The sequence below is a fragment of the Labrus mixtus genome, chromosome 14, assembly GCF_963584025.1.
Source record: "Labrus mixtus chromosome 14, fLabMix1.1, whole genome shotgun sequence".
Classification (NCBI taxonomy): domain Eukaryota; kingdom Metazoa; phylum Chordata; class Actinopteri; order Labriformes; family Labridae; genus Labrus; species Labrus mixtus.
In genome coordinates, this window is record NC_083625.1 from 14,687,673 (window position 1) to 14,705,726 (window position 18,054).

The following is an 18,054-nucleotide window of genomic DNA, read 5'->3' on the forward strand; positions in this document are numbered from 1 at the left end:
TACCTCCAGTCTGGCTCGGTCGACATCACTTGGGAGACGCTGCTTCTTTCTGATTGACACAATTAGAGCCTCATATGGGTAGATCTAACACACACACACACACACACACAAACAACAACAACTCAGACATGTTCCCTCAGAAACTATAAATCAGGCAGATTCGGATTCTCTTGCAAGTGTGTGTCACAGATTATGTCTTTCACATTGTTTACTAAAAGGTTCAGTTGCCTAATATGGCTGATAAGGTGACGGAAATGCTGAAGTTCCTCTGTCACCCTCAAGTGGCCAAAATAGCATTAACACCATTACCACGGCAACGGCTAAGGCTAAGCTTGCAGCTTACAGTAGCTGCTGATACATTTCTTAGAACCCATGAAAAGATGGGTTGTGAGGGACGTATAACAACATTTCTGGGATTGCTACAAACACAGCTTGATGGATTTAATGGATTTGACTCTTTGATGTAAAGTTACATGTAAAATGGGAGAAAGAAAAATATGAAGGCGTATAAGAAATACATTGTTAGTACAGCATTAAATGGGGCGTTATAACTTTGCCCTTTAAATAACTCAGACTACTGATAAAATATCAACATTTTCCCATCAGGTTTTTCTACCCAGAAGGGATTGGTCTCGTCGCCCTCAATTTCACAAACAGTGTGCTATTACCCTCTGTGTCTGTTTGGTTCTTACACTTTGCTGTCAATGCCAATGAGTCAGACAGATTCACAACTTTCACTGAACGCTGTGGGTGTTACTGAGTGATATGAATTCACCATTCAATAGGAACTTGAAACAGGCAACACATCATAATCTATAATCCATTCATCCAGACCTTTTAGCCTTGGCTCAGTAACAGCTCTCTGGTATCTTACCTTGTATTCTGAAAGAAAAGGAGAAAGTACAGAATCAGATATGTTAACTGTTACATTTGATGTCATCTGTGTTCTGTTCATTAATACACTCCAAATAACTTTGACTGACATGCACGAGGAGGGGAGGTGAATAAAGAGAGGACAGGAGGAACTGGGGATAAGCAGATTGGAGCTGCACAATAGGCTTACCTCTGATCTGCCAATTAACTGCGTTGTCGCTGTCATACTGGTAATAATCTGCACCCGCACTCCCAGGCTGCAAGAACACATCAAGATCTGTTTAATAAACATGGACTATGAATATTTGTTTCATCATTATAATGAACGGAAAAGATCAAGCAAAGTGCGCAACAGGATGAAAATCTTTTATGCACTAAAAAGTGACATCCGTTGTGTATTTCACTTAACAGCTGTTCTGCTGGCCTCAGGAAGTGGATGTCTACAAATCAGTTTCACAGGTTCAGTGGTGAGTGAAGGACTTCGCCATAGCTCATAGTTTAGTGAATGGCCATGCCCGTCTTATTTTCTCTCTGTCACACACACAAATACACACACACTTACACAACCATTCATCACGATTTCTCACCCTGGTTATTCCATTTTTGCCGTAGCCTGGCAACGAGGACGATTTGGCAATGTATGAGTCTGGAAAAACATAAACAAAAAAGTAACCATGAATAAACACAGAATTTACACACAGCAGTAGAGTACAGTAGGTGGAATAACACAGATTTGTACTCATTCATTACTAAAAATAGAAACCTTAAATTTATAATCCTACATAAGTACATTTACAGAGGTCTTATCAGCAAGTTCTATTTTAAGGATTTAATTGTAACAGTACAACATACATTGGTTCTCAATCTAGGGCGTAGCTTAACTCAAAAGGTTAAAAAGTTAATCTGGAGGGTTGAGAGCTCAAATGTTTTCTCAGCTTTTTAGTGAAATATTGGTATTAGTTTACGTATTCATAGAACAATTATTTAAAGAAAAAAAAATCTAAGAAGAAAGTAACATGTAGTGTTGTTTTACATAACTGGTTACAGGCCATAAAGGTTAGAAGTAACGGGTTTAGTCTGTGGCAATACAACATATAAAGCTTATATATAGATTGATATATAAACAGCAGATATAGAGGAGTAGAAACAATATGATCAGTTAAACTGTAGTGAACCAGAAGTATATGGTTGAGTCAATTAATAACTGAAGAAAAGTAAAAGAGCAGACAAATAAACCCAGTGAGGAATGTGTCACATTACACAATGTCGCACTGACAGTTGCTAATTATAAAATAGTTTCTAACATCTTTGTCATCAGTATCTGAGGGAACTTTTGAATCATATTTAGTACAAAAATTCAAAGCAGCAGCTCTCCTATCAAATAATGTATCTGCTTTGTAAACCTCAAGGCCATTGCTGCTTACTATGCACCCACATGGCAAAGTGTTGAGGGAGAATTGTGGCTTGTAAAACATACAATTTGGTAAAAATCAATGACAAAGGGAGGACAATGAGTCTATTAACAAACATTACAAGTGAAGCCAGTTGTAAACATCTGCTGGTTAAACCTCTTGTTATAACAGCAACATAATTACAAAATAAACAACATAAATATGATCTCTAGTGGAAATGTCTGCAGAAACAAACCACATTCAGGGTCAATAGGTTAGAAAAATGTGGCATTCTTGTTACCCAGGAAGACCCAACCAACCCCACACCAACAACATGAATCTTTTCTTCAATGTTGTTGTCACTCCTCCAGCATGGTCACATCTCTCTGGTAGCTATTGGTAACCAGCAGCATCCTCCAAGATAACTTTATCTGAGGTATGCACTGCTGCAGTAGCAGCAGCAGAGGGCAGTAGAGTCACACCGATGCTCTGACTCCTCTTTCTTTCTACTCTCACCACTTTCATTTTCAATTCTTGACTTTGTCATTAATTAAACTCTTTAGCTCTTCTCCCTCCTCCTTCTCATCTGCTTTGTGCCCCATTCACCGTCTCTTTCTGTCTTCATCACTCTGGTGATAAATGAAAATAAAATACTCAGATGTTAAGACTTGTTATGAAACAATGTGAGATCTGCTTTAAGATACTTAAAGGTCACACATTATCCCCCTTTTCAACCAGTTTTAATAAGTCTCAGAAGTCCCAGAAACATGTCTGTGAAGTTTCTTGTTATAAATCCACTCTGATCCTGTATTTGATCATGTCTATAAACCCCTCTATTTCAGCCCTGCTCAGAACAGGCTGTTTCTGTGTCTGTAGCTTTAAATGTAAATGAGCTGTGTCTGACCACACCCCCTCTCTGGAAGGTGATGTGGTTTGGGCTTTCTAGCTCCAAAACCTATTGTTTACAGTAAGAAGTGAGAAGGCAGAAGAAACACCTAGCTGTGGGATTGTCACCCACCTCGGGGAGGGGTTAATACCCTTTGTGATGTCACAAAGGGAAAATATCCAAATGGCCTGTTTGAGCACACATTTTTGTGTGGAGTGGAGAGGATGGATATTCTCATAATTGGGGGGTTTGTAGAGGGACTGGGGATACAAATTAGTTTAAGAAAAACATTGTAAAGTGTATTTTGCATAATATGTGACCGTTAAACAACTATGTCATCTGCAAATATTCTCTATCCAAGAATTAGATAAAGTTTCATAGTTAAGTGTTGGTTTGCATCATACAAATAAAGTTGTTTTATCAAAGTGTGCCCTAATGTTAAATTGTAACATCTACCAGCCTAAGCATTTCATTCGTCAATGTTCCATAACGTAAGTGTGGGCTTATAATCACTGCTGTCATTTAATCATCACAATAAAGCTCATAAAGCCTGAAGCACAATTACTGATCCGTTATTTTTGTTACTCCAGCATGGCATTCTATGGCAGTTCGATGCAGAACAATGAAATCTTAGGATGTTAAAAAAGTCAAGTTTCAACTGTATGTTGGGATTATGTTAAAATCCAAGTAAGAGCAATAAGAGAGATAGTGAGCAGAACAAATACACAAACTACGCTAAATTAAGCGACACAGAGGCAAAGTGTTGGTAACTTGAGCTCTTAAAAGACTTATTTTTTAACAATGAAAAGTGTGTAAGTGTAGATTCTGAAACAGATGGCTGAGAGAGCTTCAGGTCAGTGATCCTGGATAAGTGCTACTGCTGAAGAAAAGCTGATAAATACAGGCCTAAGCCTCAGTCCATTCACCTTCCCACCTGTACCCAAAGAAAAAGAATGTGTGTGTGTGTGTGTGTGTGTGTGTGTGTGTGTGTGTTGACAACAATCTCCCACTCTGAGCTCACAGTAGAAGCTATACGGGGTTTAGAGAGAAGACGGCCAACTCATGACCTCAGAGATCAAAACACACTGATGGACCACTCACCACTGTCTGCACTGTGGAGCGACCTGGGAGCTGAGGGACAGCAAGGGGGGGGGGGGGGGGGGGGGGGGGGGGTTGTAGACAGAACAAAGGAAAACAGACAGAACAAAGGAAAATCAAAAACCAACATATATCAACATCCTCTTCTAAACACTCTTGCATATAAAATCTACCTCAGATACAATTGATAACAATTACATCACTTAACTTAGCTACAAATTGTTGTGGATCCCTTCAAATAGATCCCTTCAAATTGGGCTTGGAGACTTTCATTAACATCAACATGAAGATAAAATAAAGATCTAACATTTTCCTTTTACCTAAAAAGCCTCTGAAAAGATCCCTGACAAGATTATCCCGACAAAAGAGCTTAAGTATATAACAATATGGGACTGCACTAACCCTCTACACCTTAAAATCATTAAAGAACCCAGAAGAAGTCAAATACCACTTGTGTTTTATATTACTTCAAATGTTGTGGCTATAATATTGCGGGAAAAAGTGGAAGCGGTTTGATTTTCAGATAAAGTGAGCACCATGAAGAGGACCCAGTGGTGCTATGTGCTACATCTAAAAATCCGACTCAACACTGGACACAAAGTTTGAGAAGGCTCAGGATAAAAGACGTTCACCTGTGAACAATTTGTACAAAAACAGGGACATGCTTGGCACAATTACATTTTTGGAACTTCTGTTTTTAGCATTTAGCGGTTATTAATCTGCCCAGGAAACCAGCTTTTAAGCCCTTTAAGGAAAAGAAGTTAACAGGATGTCTTCCAACTGAGCAATTGGCTGGGAATGATCAGATTTTGTGTCCTGTATACTGAACTTAGAAACTGTACGTGCATAAAGACAAACTCAATGAGATGATGATGCAGAAGAAGATATAGAGGACGTGTTTGTGTACATGTTCTGTTATAAACCATGCATATTAGTGTCGTGCATTAACCTGCGCAGTATGTGACACCTTGTTTAGTGGGGTTAATAAACATATAACAGTATATGCACAAACAGTAAATTGAGAGAGTTTATAGGAGGAGGGAAATAAAGAAGGCCAGCTGTTGGAGGACATCTTTAAAACATCAGCTGTGTGAAATATGCCCCCTGAAGTACCAACATACAGTCAAATCACCATGAAGACCTACACATCGTATAAAATATGGAGCAGCATGGGCACAAGCAGTCATGCAGCATCAGGCCACTTGTGTTAAAAATGCATACGTGTATATAGCACTGCACGTTGTAATATTAATGGACTGTTGGCTGTCTTAATCAAACATGCTGGAATATGAAATGTAGTATAGAGGTTTTATTTTATCATGTAGGTTATTATCATTGACCGTAGTGGTAACAAGACTTAAGAGTCAGCCATGATACCAGGTCTGGGTTTAGTCAGGAATGAATAAGACTGAAATTAATACCAATGCCTCAATTTGACCTACAAAAGCAACTCAGAAAAGGAGTTTGAATATTTATTTTTTAAATGCCTGTCACGGCTGCCACCAAGACAGTGTCAAACAAACGCAGACTGGAAATGCCTTGTTTACAGTTTCAGCAGAAGATTCACTGTAAGTGATACAAGAGAGTAAAAAGAAACCAGTGAGACTAGAAAACATCACTTAAGTATGTACAACTAAGAGATAAGAGGTACTGCTTTATCTACAGGGGTCACCAAAATCCACTCAACTTCTAGTTTCTCACGGTAGCTACAAGCTAAATGCTAAAATCATCATTATGGCAATGCTAACATTCTGGTGTTACGAGGGTGAACTGTTGAGCAGGTCCACTGTCCGAGTAAAGCCGTTCATATGGACTTGATGACAAAGCTTTTGCTGGTACCTATCAAAAACAATATTATTAGACAAACTGAATGCTAATGTTGATACAGCGGAGTGAGAGAAAAGCCTAATCCTCTTCAAAGTTATAAATAGGAACGGGCTTACTGTGCACAGTTCACGGGGGAAAAGGGATAAGGGGGCCTGAGGCCACGGCTTGTTTGACTTTTAACATTTCTAGCTGAAGGTTCAATCAAACAATAAAAAATACTAAAGAGATGCAACATGACCAGAAGAGATATATTTTTTTACTGAGGGATAACCAAAATGACCCCAAAAAGTCACAAAATTGAATTCAAAGACATAAAATGCCTCACAACAGGTAATTCATAGTCTTTAAGTAATATAGGAGGAGTTGTCATAAGTCTGTCCCCAGCTGTCCCTTGACTCAAAACCCTTCCATTAGTTAATAAAACATGGAAAATATGAACGTTTGCATCCGAATTCATTCCAATTTATGACTAGAAACTACATAAGTGCATTTCAAGGTAAGAGGTCACAGCATCACAAAAGTCTGTTGAATTAATTCAGCGGTTACCAGGAATATCAAAGCAATCATTCTAACAGTTTTTGAGATTTTCTCAGTTGGGACCATAGCAGTAAACCGACATTGCCACCCCTGAGCTCAGAGTGCTAGCCTGGTTAATATCAGTTAAGGTTAATTAAGTCTCTTACTCATTTGGAGTTGATATCACTGAAACTGTGGACACTTTAATTTGGAATTAGCCTCATGTGAAGAATAGATTAGCACACATCTCTGGGCATTTTTCTAATCAGTACTATAACAGCGGACACTATAAAGCCACAGTGATTACACAGCACTGAACACCAACATTATCCACACCTCTCTCGCTGTCTGACCTCGCTGTGCACGTAGCTCATCTCCCGCCAACGCCCCCTGACCCTGATTTACCTCTCAGCTTCATGTCGTACATCTCCTGTGAACAGCTCCGAATTGCTTTAGCTTCTCACTCTGTCTTTTCTTTCTTTTTAAAATGTACTTCACTTTATCTTGCCAGCTCTCTCTCTCTCTCTCTCTATTCTTCCTGTTATAACACCCTCACTTCTATTCCCATTTGATCTACACTTAAATACTCTCTCTCCCGTTCTCTCATGGGGTCTCTCCATCTTTGTCTCGCCCTCACATGTGCTGAATGCAATGAGGAATTGGATCAATGGGAGAGTTAATACAGAAGTGGGACCCCCCCCCCCCCCCACGCCCCAACAAGGCTTGTTCAGCATCACAACAAGACACACACACAATTCTTCCTCTCTCATAAAGGTGACCGTACTCATTCCCTATCCTCTAACCTTCAACTCCAAGCTCAGTCATCACCATAACTCTAAATGAAATCTGATCCTAATTTCTGCTTTCAACCTAAAAAAACAACCTCAACCTCTTTAGATACCACACAGTCTTTACCTTGCCGTTGTCTAACAGTAGAGTTAAATTGAAGCTGGATATGGGAAAAAAAAACGTTCCATGACATCCCATAATATTTGTCATGTAAGACGCTGCTAAATTAGCATTTTCATATAATTGCCCTTTTGCTAACACCATTTTCACCAGAACATGACACATGGTTCAATTCAGGCAATAGAACTGCTTGTTCAAGAGTCAGCTGGGTTCTCTTCCTTTACCAATGATACAACCTCCAACCAAGTGACATCAGTTTAATAAGAATGGGGTTATAAGGTCTTTGTTATCCTACTTGCTAATAGACAAACATCTATCTTGCACTGAAAACACAACCGCACAGAAAACATTAGCATGCGGCCGTGCTGAGGATCATACATGTGAAACCAAAGACTATATTCAAAGCAAAACGATAAACTTTTGGAACTTTAACTTGACAAAACTAGTTTTGATGAAATGTGAAATAAAGAAATGCAGCTTTTGTGGGACATCGATAAAACAACACTAGAATGCTGGTTAGACAAAGTACACTGGTGTATATGGTCATATTATGCCTTCTAGACATCAGCATGTTAGCATGGTCTTTGTAGGGATATTAGCACTTATATATAGTATTTGTCATGTAGTAAATGTAGTAAATCCACAAAAATAAGGCGGTTTTACAGACAAATTTAAGATAAAATAGAAACAGATGCAGCACACATCTTGGACTACAAACTTACAGCCGTTGAGGGAGGTGAATCCCAGATTGTTCAGCGCCTCCCTGCTGCTGCAGCGAGAACTGCGTCTGCTCCCCCACAGGTCATTGTCATAACAACCTGACCGCGCCTTCATCTCCTCCTTCAGGATCATTCTGCCAATTCCCTGCAGGGAGGAGAGGAGGAGAGAAGAAGAAGAGGAAAACAAAGTAGAGAGGAATAGAAGGATGTTTTAAATGGACATACGTATTGATGGAACAATACCAGTTTGGACAAAATAAATGAATCATTTATTGATGGATTATAATGGATAACCAGTGTATAAGACAGACAAAAATGAATGTTATTGCCTGGACAAAAAGAGATGAGAATGAGGCGAAAGACGGAGAGAAGATTCATTTGAAACATGTCCAGAGGGTGTGCCTGAAAGGAAGCATTTAATTAACCTGCTCATTCAATATTAACACACCCTGAAATATAGAAAAGAGAGAAGCAGGAGGCTCTCTCTTTCTCACCTTGTTTATGTTGTGATTCCATCCATCCTCCTCTCCTCCAGATGAAAACCTTCTCACCCTGGAGACTAGTGAGGGAGACATGGAGGAATAATTGTAGCAGTTGGCGGGAATACAGAAGCATTTGTTTCAGACAAAGAAAGGGAGATACCTTTAGGAGAGCCGGTATACGGGAAGTAGTTGGAGTCCGAGTGATAAAGGCTGTTACAATTGGAGGAGGAAAGGCGGCTGGAATTAAGGAGGTTCTCATTGGTCTTACTCTTATTGGCTATTGGAGAGGCGGATACGTCTAAAATGATAGATATTAAATCAGAAATTAGAAATCAAAGAAAGGTTTATATACATAACATAATACATCCCTCATCGCCAACAGAAGCCATATATCGATGTTTCCACCAAAAAACCCTTATCCTGGTAACAATTTATTTCATTTAAAACACGTATTATGTCATCACCAGGAAACAAAAAACACAGATAAAAGTTAGCAGTATGCATGTGGAGGTGTTTTTTTTTGTATTACATGTACTGACACTCTCCTATCCTTCAAAGTGAGTTTTTCAAGTACCATCAGGATTGACTATGACAAACATTATGGCACTTAATATACACTTTATAAACATGATTATGGTCTTTCCATATATAAACTGCTGTATAACTGATTTATGCTGTAAATTCAGATTCTTCCTTAGAGCCCAGATCCCAGCTTGCTGTCTATGACTGAGGAGAAAGCGAGAGAGAGGTTTGTCAGCACTTTGTAGCTCAGAGTAAATCATCCAGAGGTGTTTCTGAAGAGCTGCAACTCAGTCCGACCTGCCATCTGAGCTCTGATGGATCATCTTCACACTCAGAGTCTTGTGCATCACATCTTGAGGTAAAAAAAACGCTTTTACTTCACAGTTTTACTTCACGTCTTGAAGCATCAATGGAATCTATAATCTCACATATATGCTTACAGCTATCAAAGATTGATGTTCTGTTCTTGAACCATTTCAGGTCTGGTTTGTTTTGTTGTAGAAATTAAGCGAGTGAGTGAGATTTAGTTACAAGGTGATGTAAGAGATGATAGGGATGTTATGTGACATAATTATGGAAACACCAATCTGACTTTTCCTCTGCCAGGGAATAAGGGAATCTTCCAGTGTTGATTCCCAATGAGATGCAGTTTTCAGTTTTCTTTTTCTCATTTGAAATGTCTCTATATGCAATGATTTTCACATAAGGTAATATAAATCCAGGGATTCTTTTGGTCATTTTAAGAGCTAACTATGACGGCACAACAATGACTAACACAGATTCAGAATGACCAAATTGTCAAATGTCATTAACAAAGAATCTGAAGTGGAAAAGAGTAAGGGAACACCTGCACCAAATCATGTCAGAAGATCTTTAACTTTTGTTACTGTCTTCTTTTCCTGATGATAATTTCACTTGCCGGTAGTTAAGATAGTCAATATGAGATATTTTGGGGTCTGTTGAAGGTGGCATTGCTGTTTGGCAAGTGAGGGCCTTGTGGTAGAGTAGGTAAGATAAAAGGATTTTATCTTTAATTATAATACAATTTTTGTTGCAAAAGTACAAACATGTACTCAAATACAGTGAAGTCCAAGCAGTTAAAAACTTGAGCTTTACAAAACACGAGGCCACTGTAAGATGTGGACCTCACCTGCACTGTTTGAAACACCGCTCGTGGGTTTGTTTTGTTTTGATCTGCTTCATTTCTGTCTCCCTCTTCCTCCTCTTTTTCCATCTCAGGTGCTGATCAGGGGTTTAAGTGGGTGGACTCGCCCACGTATAGAAAGGAAGGCGTTTGATTACAGTTTCTATATCCTTTGTGTTTTTGAGGATGGAGTTCCACCAGTTCAGTTTCTGCAGATTTGTTTGTTAGTTAAGCTATTTAAATATTTTGAGAGTTCCTCACTGAAGAGCTACCGTATGTATCTGATTTGAGAGCTTTAGCTTTACGAGGTGCACTCTTCCAACAATCACCTTCACAGTTAGCTATATTTCAAGACCAGACAAAAATAGATAGTTCATATTAAGAGTAGTAAATAACGAATACAAAAGCAGAAACTACCCACATTAAACTAGCTGAAAGCTGTGAAGGTTTGGGTTTTAATCCTTGATATAAACTTGAAATGGCTTATTAATAACTTGACTACTCTCCTCACAGCCCAAAAAGAGTTTGCATTGAGCGATTCAGAGACCAGGGCACAGACACAATCTGCTGGTCTGTTAAAAGAAAGATTGTATTTTAAACAATCTGATCCTCTCCTCAGATGATCCGTTGGCTCTCTATAAACTTTCCACTGGTGAGCCACTGCAGCATAAAGCCTGTGAAGTGTTTTCACTTCCTCTGAATACTTTTCTTTGACAGAGCTGGACAGGACTGAGAGCATCACCAGATGTAAGACAGACTAGAAGGGAAACTGAGATTTAGCTCAACGATTGCCTGCCTGACAGGAAGACGGTCAAACAAAACATTGTGAGGAATCAGCTCACCTGGTCTCTTATAGATGGGGGCTTTCCTATAGATGTTGGTTCTCTCAGATGCTGGGAAGAGAAACAACAACAAAATCAGCATTGCAGCAAGGTAGGAGAGTAAGAGGAGAGGAGATAGGACTTATCTAGGTTTTCTTATTCATCCCCTCCCACTGAATTAATTGTGTACATTTACAGTCTCCTTAACCGTAAAGCTGACAGAACGGGTAATAAACTGCTATGGCAGAGACAGTGCCGTGCATCCAGACAGCCTGACTGACGTGCAGGGAGGCTGATTAATACAGAATCACAGGCTTATTACTGGAAAGAGCAGCAGATGGCAGAGGAATAAAGAAGAGGGAGGAGAGCAGTTGAAGGGTGGAGAGATGGAGAGGCTGGAAGGAGAGCAATAAACAGGAAGAAGAGGTAGAAACTCTGGATTGACAAGAGCAAGTGGCACCTTGTACAGCAGCTCTCGTGAGGTTGAGTCAGTTCAGGAAAACTACTCAAACAACATTTTTGATAATTTGAATTATTACCTTCAATGAGTAACAAATAGAGCAAAAGCACATGTAAAATCCTCCTAATGCAAAGAGTGTGATACTGAACATGCCAAAGTTAGAGCCTTGACTCCCGATGGGCCTCGGCACTAAATTTGTATGCACTCGGGATACTGTGAGGCACTTTGGATAAAAGCATCCACCAAATACATTTTGCTCCGAGTTGAGAAGCATGAAGGGGAGTGCTGTCTCAAGGCTGGCAGGGAATAACAGCCTGAGAAAAGCCGGAAAGAGGGAGAACACACAGTGAGAAATGGACTGGTAGCAGGCTGAGGGGGGGATGATGGAGGGAAACCAAATGCACAGCTTGCAGTGGGAAGTAGAGGGGCTTTTAAAAGTGGAGAGAACAAAGACAGAGTGAAACATTCAGGGGAAGAGAGAGGCATTAACTTAATAAAAATGAGGGGTTGATGCCGGAAATGCTTAAATAAACTGAGCTCGCTAGATTAAAGCACTCATATGTTATACAAGAGTCCCAGATCCATGAGATAAATCAGAGAAACCCAGACGAGAACACACTGAGAAGAGCATGTAAGTTCACAATTAATATGGATGTTAAGACCGTATTCTAACCAGTAAAAAGAGACAATATAACATTTTTAATGTTATATTTGAATGATTTAGTTATAGAAATATTTGAATATTACATCTGAAATATGAAAAATATTTTTTTTAAATCCCAATTTACAACAAAAATGAAGTCATCACATATTTGTTTTCTTATTTAAAAACAACCCAATACCAAAATAAGTGAATAAAACATGAATACAGTGAATCCCCAGATTTAAGAAGCTCAAACTTTGGATTTTTGCTTAAAAAAATACAGGAATTCAATTATTTAAAACAAAATCATTGTTGATAATTCCTTCCTCATAAACTAAAATTAGAGATTAGAGAGAACTAAAACTAAGATTATTGTTGAGCCTTTTGCCTTCATGGATGGGATGAATCACAGGTTTGAGAACAGGAGTCGAACCAGTGGATGATAAGTCGGGGACCTTAACCTCTGAACACTGCATGGCAGCTCTACTGACTGAACTAAACTGGCGCCCCATTCTTGAGCATTTCTTCTTGAAGTGTCAAATGATCACAATCAGGCAAAAATCTCACGGGTAATGCAGTTGTGTGTATGTTAGGAGAGCAGGCAGTGTGGATTGTGGGTCAGGATTTATATCCAGGCTTTGCTAAAGTCGTAGGGTTGAGGTGGGGGTAGGCAAGTTAGTGAAGGGGTCTCAGGTTTGCTGTACAGATGACGGCCTACCTGGAACATGGAAATGCTTTGGGGCTTGAAGGGTGGAGGTGGTAGTGGGTGTAGCACACCTGGGCTCTGGCTGACTGCAATAGGGTGAACTCCTGCCACTCTCATTGCCTGCAGTCAGCCAGCCAATCACAGTAAGAGAAACCAAAGCATGAGTGGCAGAATTGCCCAGGACACCAAACAGACAGATGTATAGACTGATGAATAACATACAGCATGTACGTGTGTGTGTGAGTGTGTGTGTGTGTGTGTGTGTGTGTTTGTGTGTGTGTGTGTGTGTGTGTGTGTGTGTGTGTGTGTGTGTGTGTGTGTGTGTGTGTGTGTGTGTGTGTGTTTATTTCAGGGTGATTCTAGGAATTCTGGGGTTCCAAAAAAGATTGAACTTCAGCACCCACTCAAAAAACATTGCATCTTTCCAGTAAGGGACCTTATTATATTCTGTGTGTGTGTGTGTGTGTGTGTGTGTGTGTGTGTGTGTGTGTGTGTGTGTGTTTGTGTGTGTGTGTGTGAGTGAAATATGTGTCTTTGCCTGAGTGGGCACATTACCAGGAAGATAACAATGCAGTGGGGAGCCTCCGTGGTGACTGTGTGCAGGAGAGTCAGTGAAGGCGGAGCTGGATGAACGCCTCGTTCTTAACTCAACCCCGTCCAAGAGATCCTGGAGATGGGGGGGGGGGGGGGAGAGAGAGAGAGAGGGATTGGTCTAAGAGTAATGGTCTTCATTTACTAAGTGCAGTAAGTCCTGTTTCCAAAACAAAATTGTAATTACATCAGGAGTTTAATATTCTTTATTGAAACAGTGTTGCTGGAAGTATCTCCATTGCACAGAGGCATATTCCTACACACACACACACACACACACACACACACACACACACACACACACACACACACACACACACACCACACACACACAGACACACACACACAGACACACACACACACACACACACACACACACACACACACACACACACACACACACACAAACACACACACACACACACAGACACACACACACACACACAGGTGGGTGTGAAGCTGGTTAGGGTACCTCAGTATAAAGACTGGGAACAGGGGGAAACAGCTAGCATAGCTCTCCATCAAAACCTCAAGACATATTTCTTATGTATGTTTAATCCTTACACAAATGGTTATGAGTAGAAACATAAGCTGGGGTTTTACTGGGTGTTTTTTTGTTTTGGTTTTGGGCTTCCATTATCAGCCTGTAGAACTTTGATTTTTTTGCTGCAGATCTAGAACGCATTGACCCATTTCATTTCTTCTGACACTGAGTCTGTTTCAAAACCTTTTGGTTATCTGCCGATACTGGGGACTGGTGCAACAATAATAGTTATTGAAACTATTAAATTAAGATACTTAACTGTGGAAAAACTCATATTTTACATATTTTACAGACATGTATTTTGCAAGGCAGCATTAGACCTAACATTGTTGTATAACATATAAATACTTTAAAATGACAGTGACTGTGTTGTTCCTATTGCAGATAGTTTCATTCTGGTCAACTGAAGATCTCTAAAGCTGACATTTCAGAGTAATGAATAATTCATTTAAGTCCTCCAATGACTGATTTAGTCTCTATAAAAGCAGATGTTAACATTCCTAAGTCTATATATATATATATATATATATATATATATATACTGTATAAATGAAATGTTCAAAGGGTAGGCATAATAAGCCTCGGCTTCATCCTACACCTTTTCGGCCATTGTTTTTTTTATTTTTTTATTATTGTTCGTGTATGTTCTATGCTTTGTGGTCATGGACCAAAATAAATATTACTACTAAAAAAAAAAAATAAAAAAAAAAAAAAAAAAAGTCTTATGAAAACGTTTTCTTACTCCGAGCATGCTGAGAGTGTCTGACTGTTCTCCCATGCTCCTTTCAAACAGTAACATGTCACATATAAAGTACATTACAGCAAAATCTGTGTGTGCAGTACTTACATGAGAGTATGGCGACAAAGAGCCCAATGACTGGAAGAGAGGGAGACAATTAAAGGTCATTACAGAGACTGATGGTGACAAACAATGACTACTTCTTCCTTAAGAGTTACCTCTTCTGTCAGTTTCCTTTTTATCCGACTTTTTGCTGGACAAACATCCTGTAGCTCAGTATCACCTGATGCTCTTGAACTTAATGACTGACAGTGTGTTTATCTGTATGTGTGTGTGCGTGTGTGAGTAAGTACCCGTCCACAGTTGTATTGCTCCACAGTGTCGTCTGAGAAGTGGGTATGTGCATGGTCTGCCTGATAAGGGATGATGTCGGGCCGCTGGATGTCATAAATGGCTTTGATCCTGGGCAGAGCTGCCAGCTGCTTGTAATTTGACACATCACTGTCAGCCTTAGACTGTGTGAGTGAGACGGAGAGGGACACACAGGTGGACAAAGACAGAGAGAAAGACACAGAGAATTGAAATTGAGTTGTACATATATGAAAATTGGGCAGAAAAGATTATTTAGAAGGAAAAATGGGAGGAAAATGAAAACCAGACAAACAGAGACATAGTCATACACAGAACAATAAGAAATGGCTGACAGTTTAGTAGGTCAAAATAAAATGCCTGAAGGTTAGTTTAATGACAAAATAAGCAAGAAGATAAAAAAAAGACCAACCTCCCAAAAGAAACAAAACCCATAGACTTATGACTCAGAGGAACAGACCGCTCAGTGTTAACAGAGATGTAGGGAAGCAGGGGGACAAACAGGTGGCAAAACAAACAGACAGGCAAAAAGTCTGCTCAGAGACAGATACAGACAACAGAAAGAGCTTCAGTGCTTTTTTTGCAGTGGATTATAGTTTGATTGAAAGCTTTGACAGTGAAAGCCGAGGATAAAAACCGTATAGATTTTGGTGAAGACAGCACTCACGCAAATGAGTCGGTGAGGGGAGCCAAGCAGAGGAGAAGAGTTTGGAGGAGAAATGGACGCCGTCTCAGAGGTTCGTCTTATCTTTAGGGGAACAATGTAAGAGTCAAAGGTCAAAGAGAAGTTAGAGTACAATTAGCCACATTGCACGTCATTCAGCAATGATAATGGCTTTGAAGACACAATCCACGACATAAGACATGTCTATAGTTTGCAATGACCTAACCACTTATTGGACAAAGCTTCATGAGCATCTGCTCATTTTAAATACAAAACCATGTACACATGCAAGTACAATAAAAAAGTCCACGTTTTCTAATTACTGTCCACATGACTCTTTGGGATTTACAAGGTTTCCAAAATACATATTTATGTTGAGACAGCAAAGCAAGTCAACTCACTCACACATAATAATGACTAAGTGCTAATGTGACAACCCAATTCATCAGGGTTTTTTTCCTGTTACTTTTACTTCTGGTGTTTGTGCAGCTCTAATCATATCTAAAACAAAATGATCGCACTATCTAAGTCTTTTGACTTCTTTTGATAAAGATACATGTCTCTCTTTAATTGAGAGTTCTCTGCTAAGGGAAAGAAGAGTAAAAAATGATTATGATTGATATTTCTTTAAAAGAACGCTACTTCAGTCTGTGTAAGTTATTTGTTAAGAATAGAAGAACAATGAGCTTTTAAACTGACTGTGAAAAATTGTAGACACAAAGAGATTCAGAGAAACACAAAGAGAACAGAAACAAAAAATAGATAAAGACATAGAGCGAAAGAAAAAGTGGTTGTGGGTATTTTGAGTAACGCTCACCCTCAGTTTCCTCTCCAGCCGAGCTGCTTCTTTACACATGGGGTGCCAGACCTCTGAACCTGCACACACACACACACACACACACACACACACACACACACACACACACACACACACACACACACACACACACACACACACACACACACACACACACACACACACACACACACACACACAAACAGAGCTCAGTGTTTACTGTGTTTGAGCAGCAGCCGTACAGTTTTATGGGATCCTATGAAGAATAGATCAGTCTTTTTCAAGTGCATCAACATCAATCAACAACACACACGCTCAACAAATACACACACACACACACACACACACACACACACACACACACACACACACACTCACACACACACACATACAAACAAACAAGGCTGCGCGTGTGGCTGTGGAGGCAGTTTGTCTGGTCTGAGGACAGAGGATGTTAGTCTTGTCTCAACACACAGATAAACAGAGAGGGAGATACAGAGAGAAGGGAGACAGAGGGAAATGGGGTATTATTAGATGATGTGTCTTGAGGGATGGCTGAGCCGGTAGACCCATCACTTTGATCCACACATAAATGTCTAAAACATTTATATAATTTGGCTTGTTATGGACATACATGGTCCTCAGAGAATTGTTAACTGTAGTTTAATAGTGTCTGAATAGCTATAGTATAGATTGAAAAGAAATGTGGCACACAAATTCTTAGTTCCCCTCAGGATTATTGGGATCAATACTTAAAGTTAAGTTTACTTTTGGATAAAACTAACTAAAATTGAAGAAAGGGTATGCACTGTAGTTATTCTAAGATGCATTTCTTGTAATACAAATGATATTTGTCTTAATATCCAGGCTAATCCAGGGGGCTAGAATAAAAAAGCTGACCTGAAATAAACAAAAAAACAAGTTTGATGAAGAGGGGTCAAAAGAGGGACGATACAGACAGCTGAGAAGAGAGAAAAATGAAAAAGCTGGAGAGGACATTTTACCGTGGAGCAAAAGAGGACAGACAATTCATAACAATAAACCACTAATGCCAGGATGTCCCATAAATGTCGATCTAATAGCCATAATTACAGTAATATTTCTGCTCTGAACACACACACACACACACACACACACACACACACACACACACACACACACACACTAATTTTCTCTGGCCTCTGGGCATCACAGGTCAACGGAACTGACTCAGTTAGCTGATCATGACTGTAATATACAACCTATTGTATATCAACACCATAAATCTGACCTTCACACACACACACACGCACACACACACACACACACACCAACACACACAGAAGTAAAGCCACACAGAGGCACTGGGAAATGG

General features: G+C 39.6%; 1 protein-coding gene across 2 annotated transcripts in view; it reads right to left on the bottom strand.

Moving 5' to 3' along the window:
- The window catches only part of LOC132988100 (actin-binding LIM protein 3-like), a 47,407-nt gene that overhangs the window by 2,128 nt on the left and 27,225 nt on the right, over positions 1–18,054 (bottom strand). Inside the window, exons 8-22 of one of the 2 annotated variants that reach the window (XM_061055251.1) lie at positions 16,722–16,780; positions 15,908–15,988; positions 15,225–15,386; positions 14,980–15,009; positions 13,553–13,664; positions 13,010–13,117; positions 11,210–11,260; positions 8,862–8,999; positions 8,714–8,778; positions 8,223–8,364; positions 4,252–4,281; positions 1,461–1,519; positions 1,064–1,130; positions 875–882; positions 4–84 (exon numbers count right to left, since the gene is read on the bottom strand). In XM_061055251.1, coding sequence (XP_060911234.1) covers positions 4–84; positions 875–882; positions 1,064–1,130; positions 1,461–1,519; positions 4,252–4,281; positions 8,223–8,364; positions 8,714–8,778; positions 8,862–8,999; positions 11,210–11,260; positions 13,010–13,117; positions 13,553–13,664; positions 14,980–15,009; positions 15,225–15,386; positions 15,908–15,988; positions 16,722–16,780 — 1,193 coding nt within the window. Of the gene's footprint in view, positions 1–3; positions 883–1,063; positions 1,131–1,460; positions 1,520–4,251; positions 4,282–8,222; positions 8,365–8,713; positions 8,779–8,861; positions 9,000–11,209; positions 11,261–13,009; positions 13,118–13,552; positions 13,665–14,979; positions 15,010–15,224; positions 15,387–15,907; positions 15,989–16,721; positions 16,781–18,054 lie in introns of both variants that reach the window. The other variant, XR_009675780.1, reaches the window with a different exon arrangement.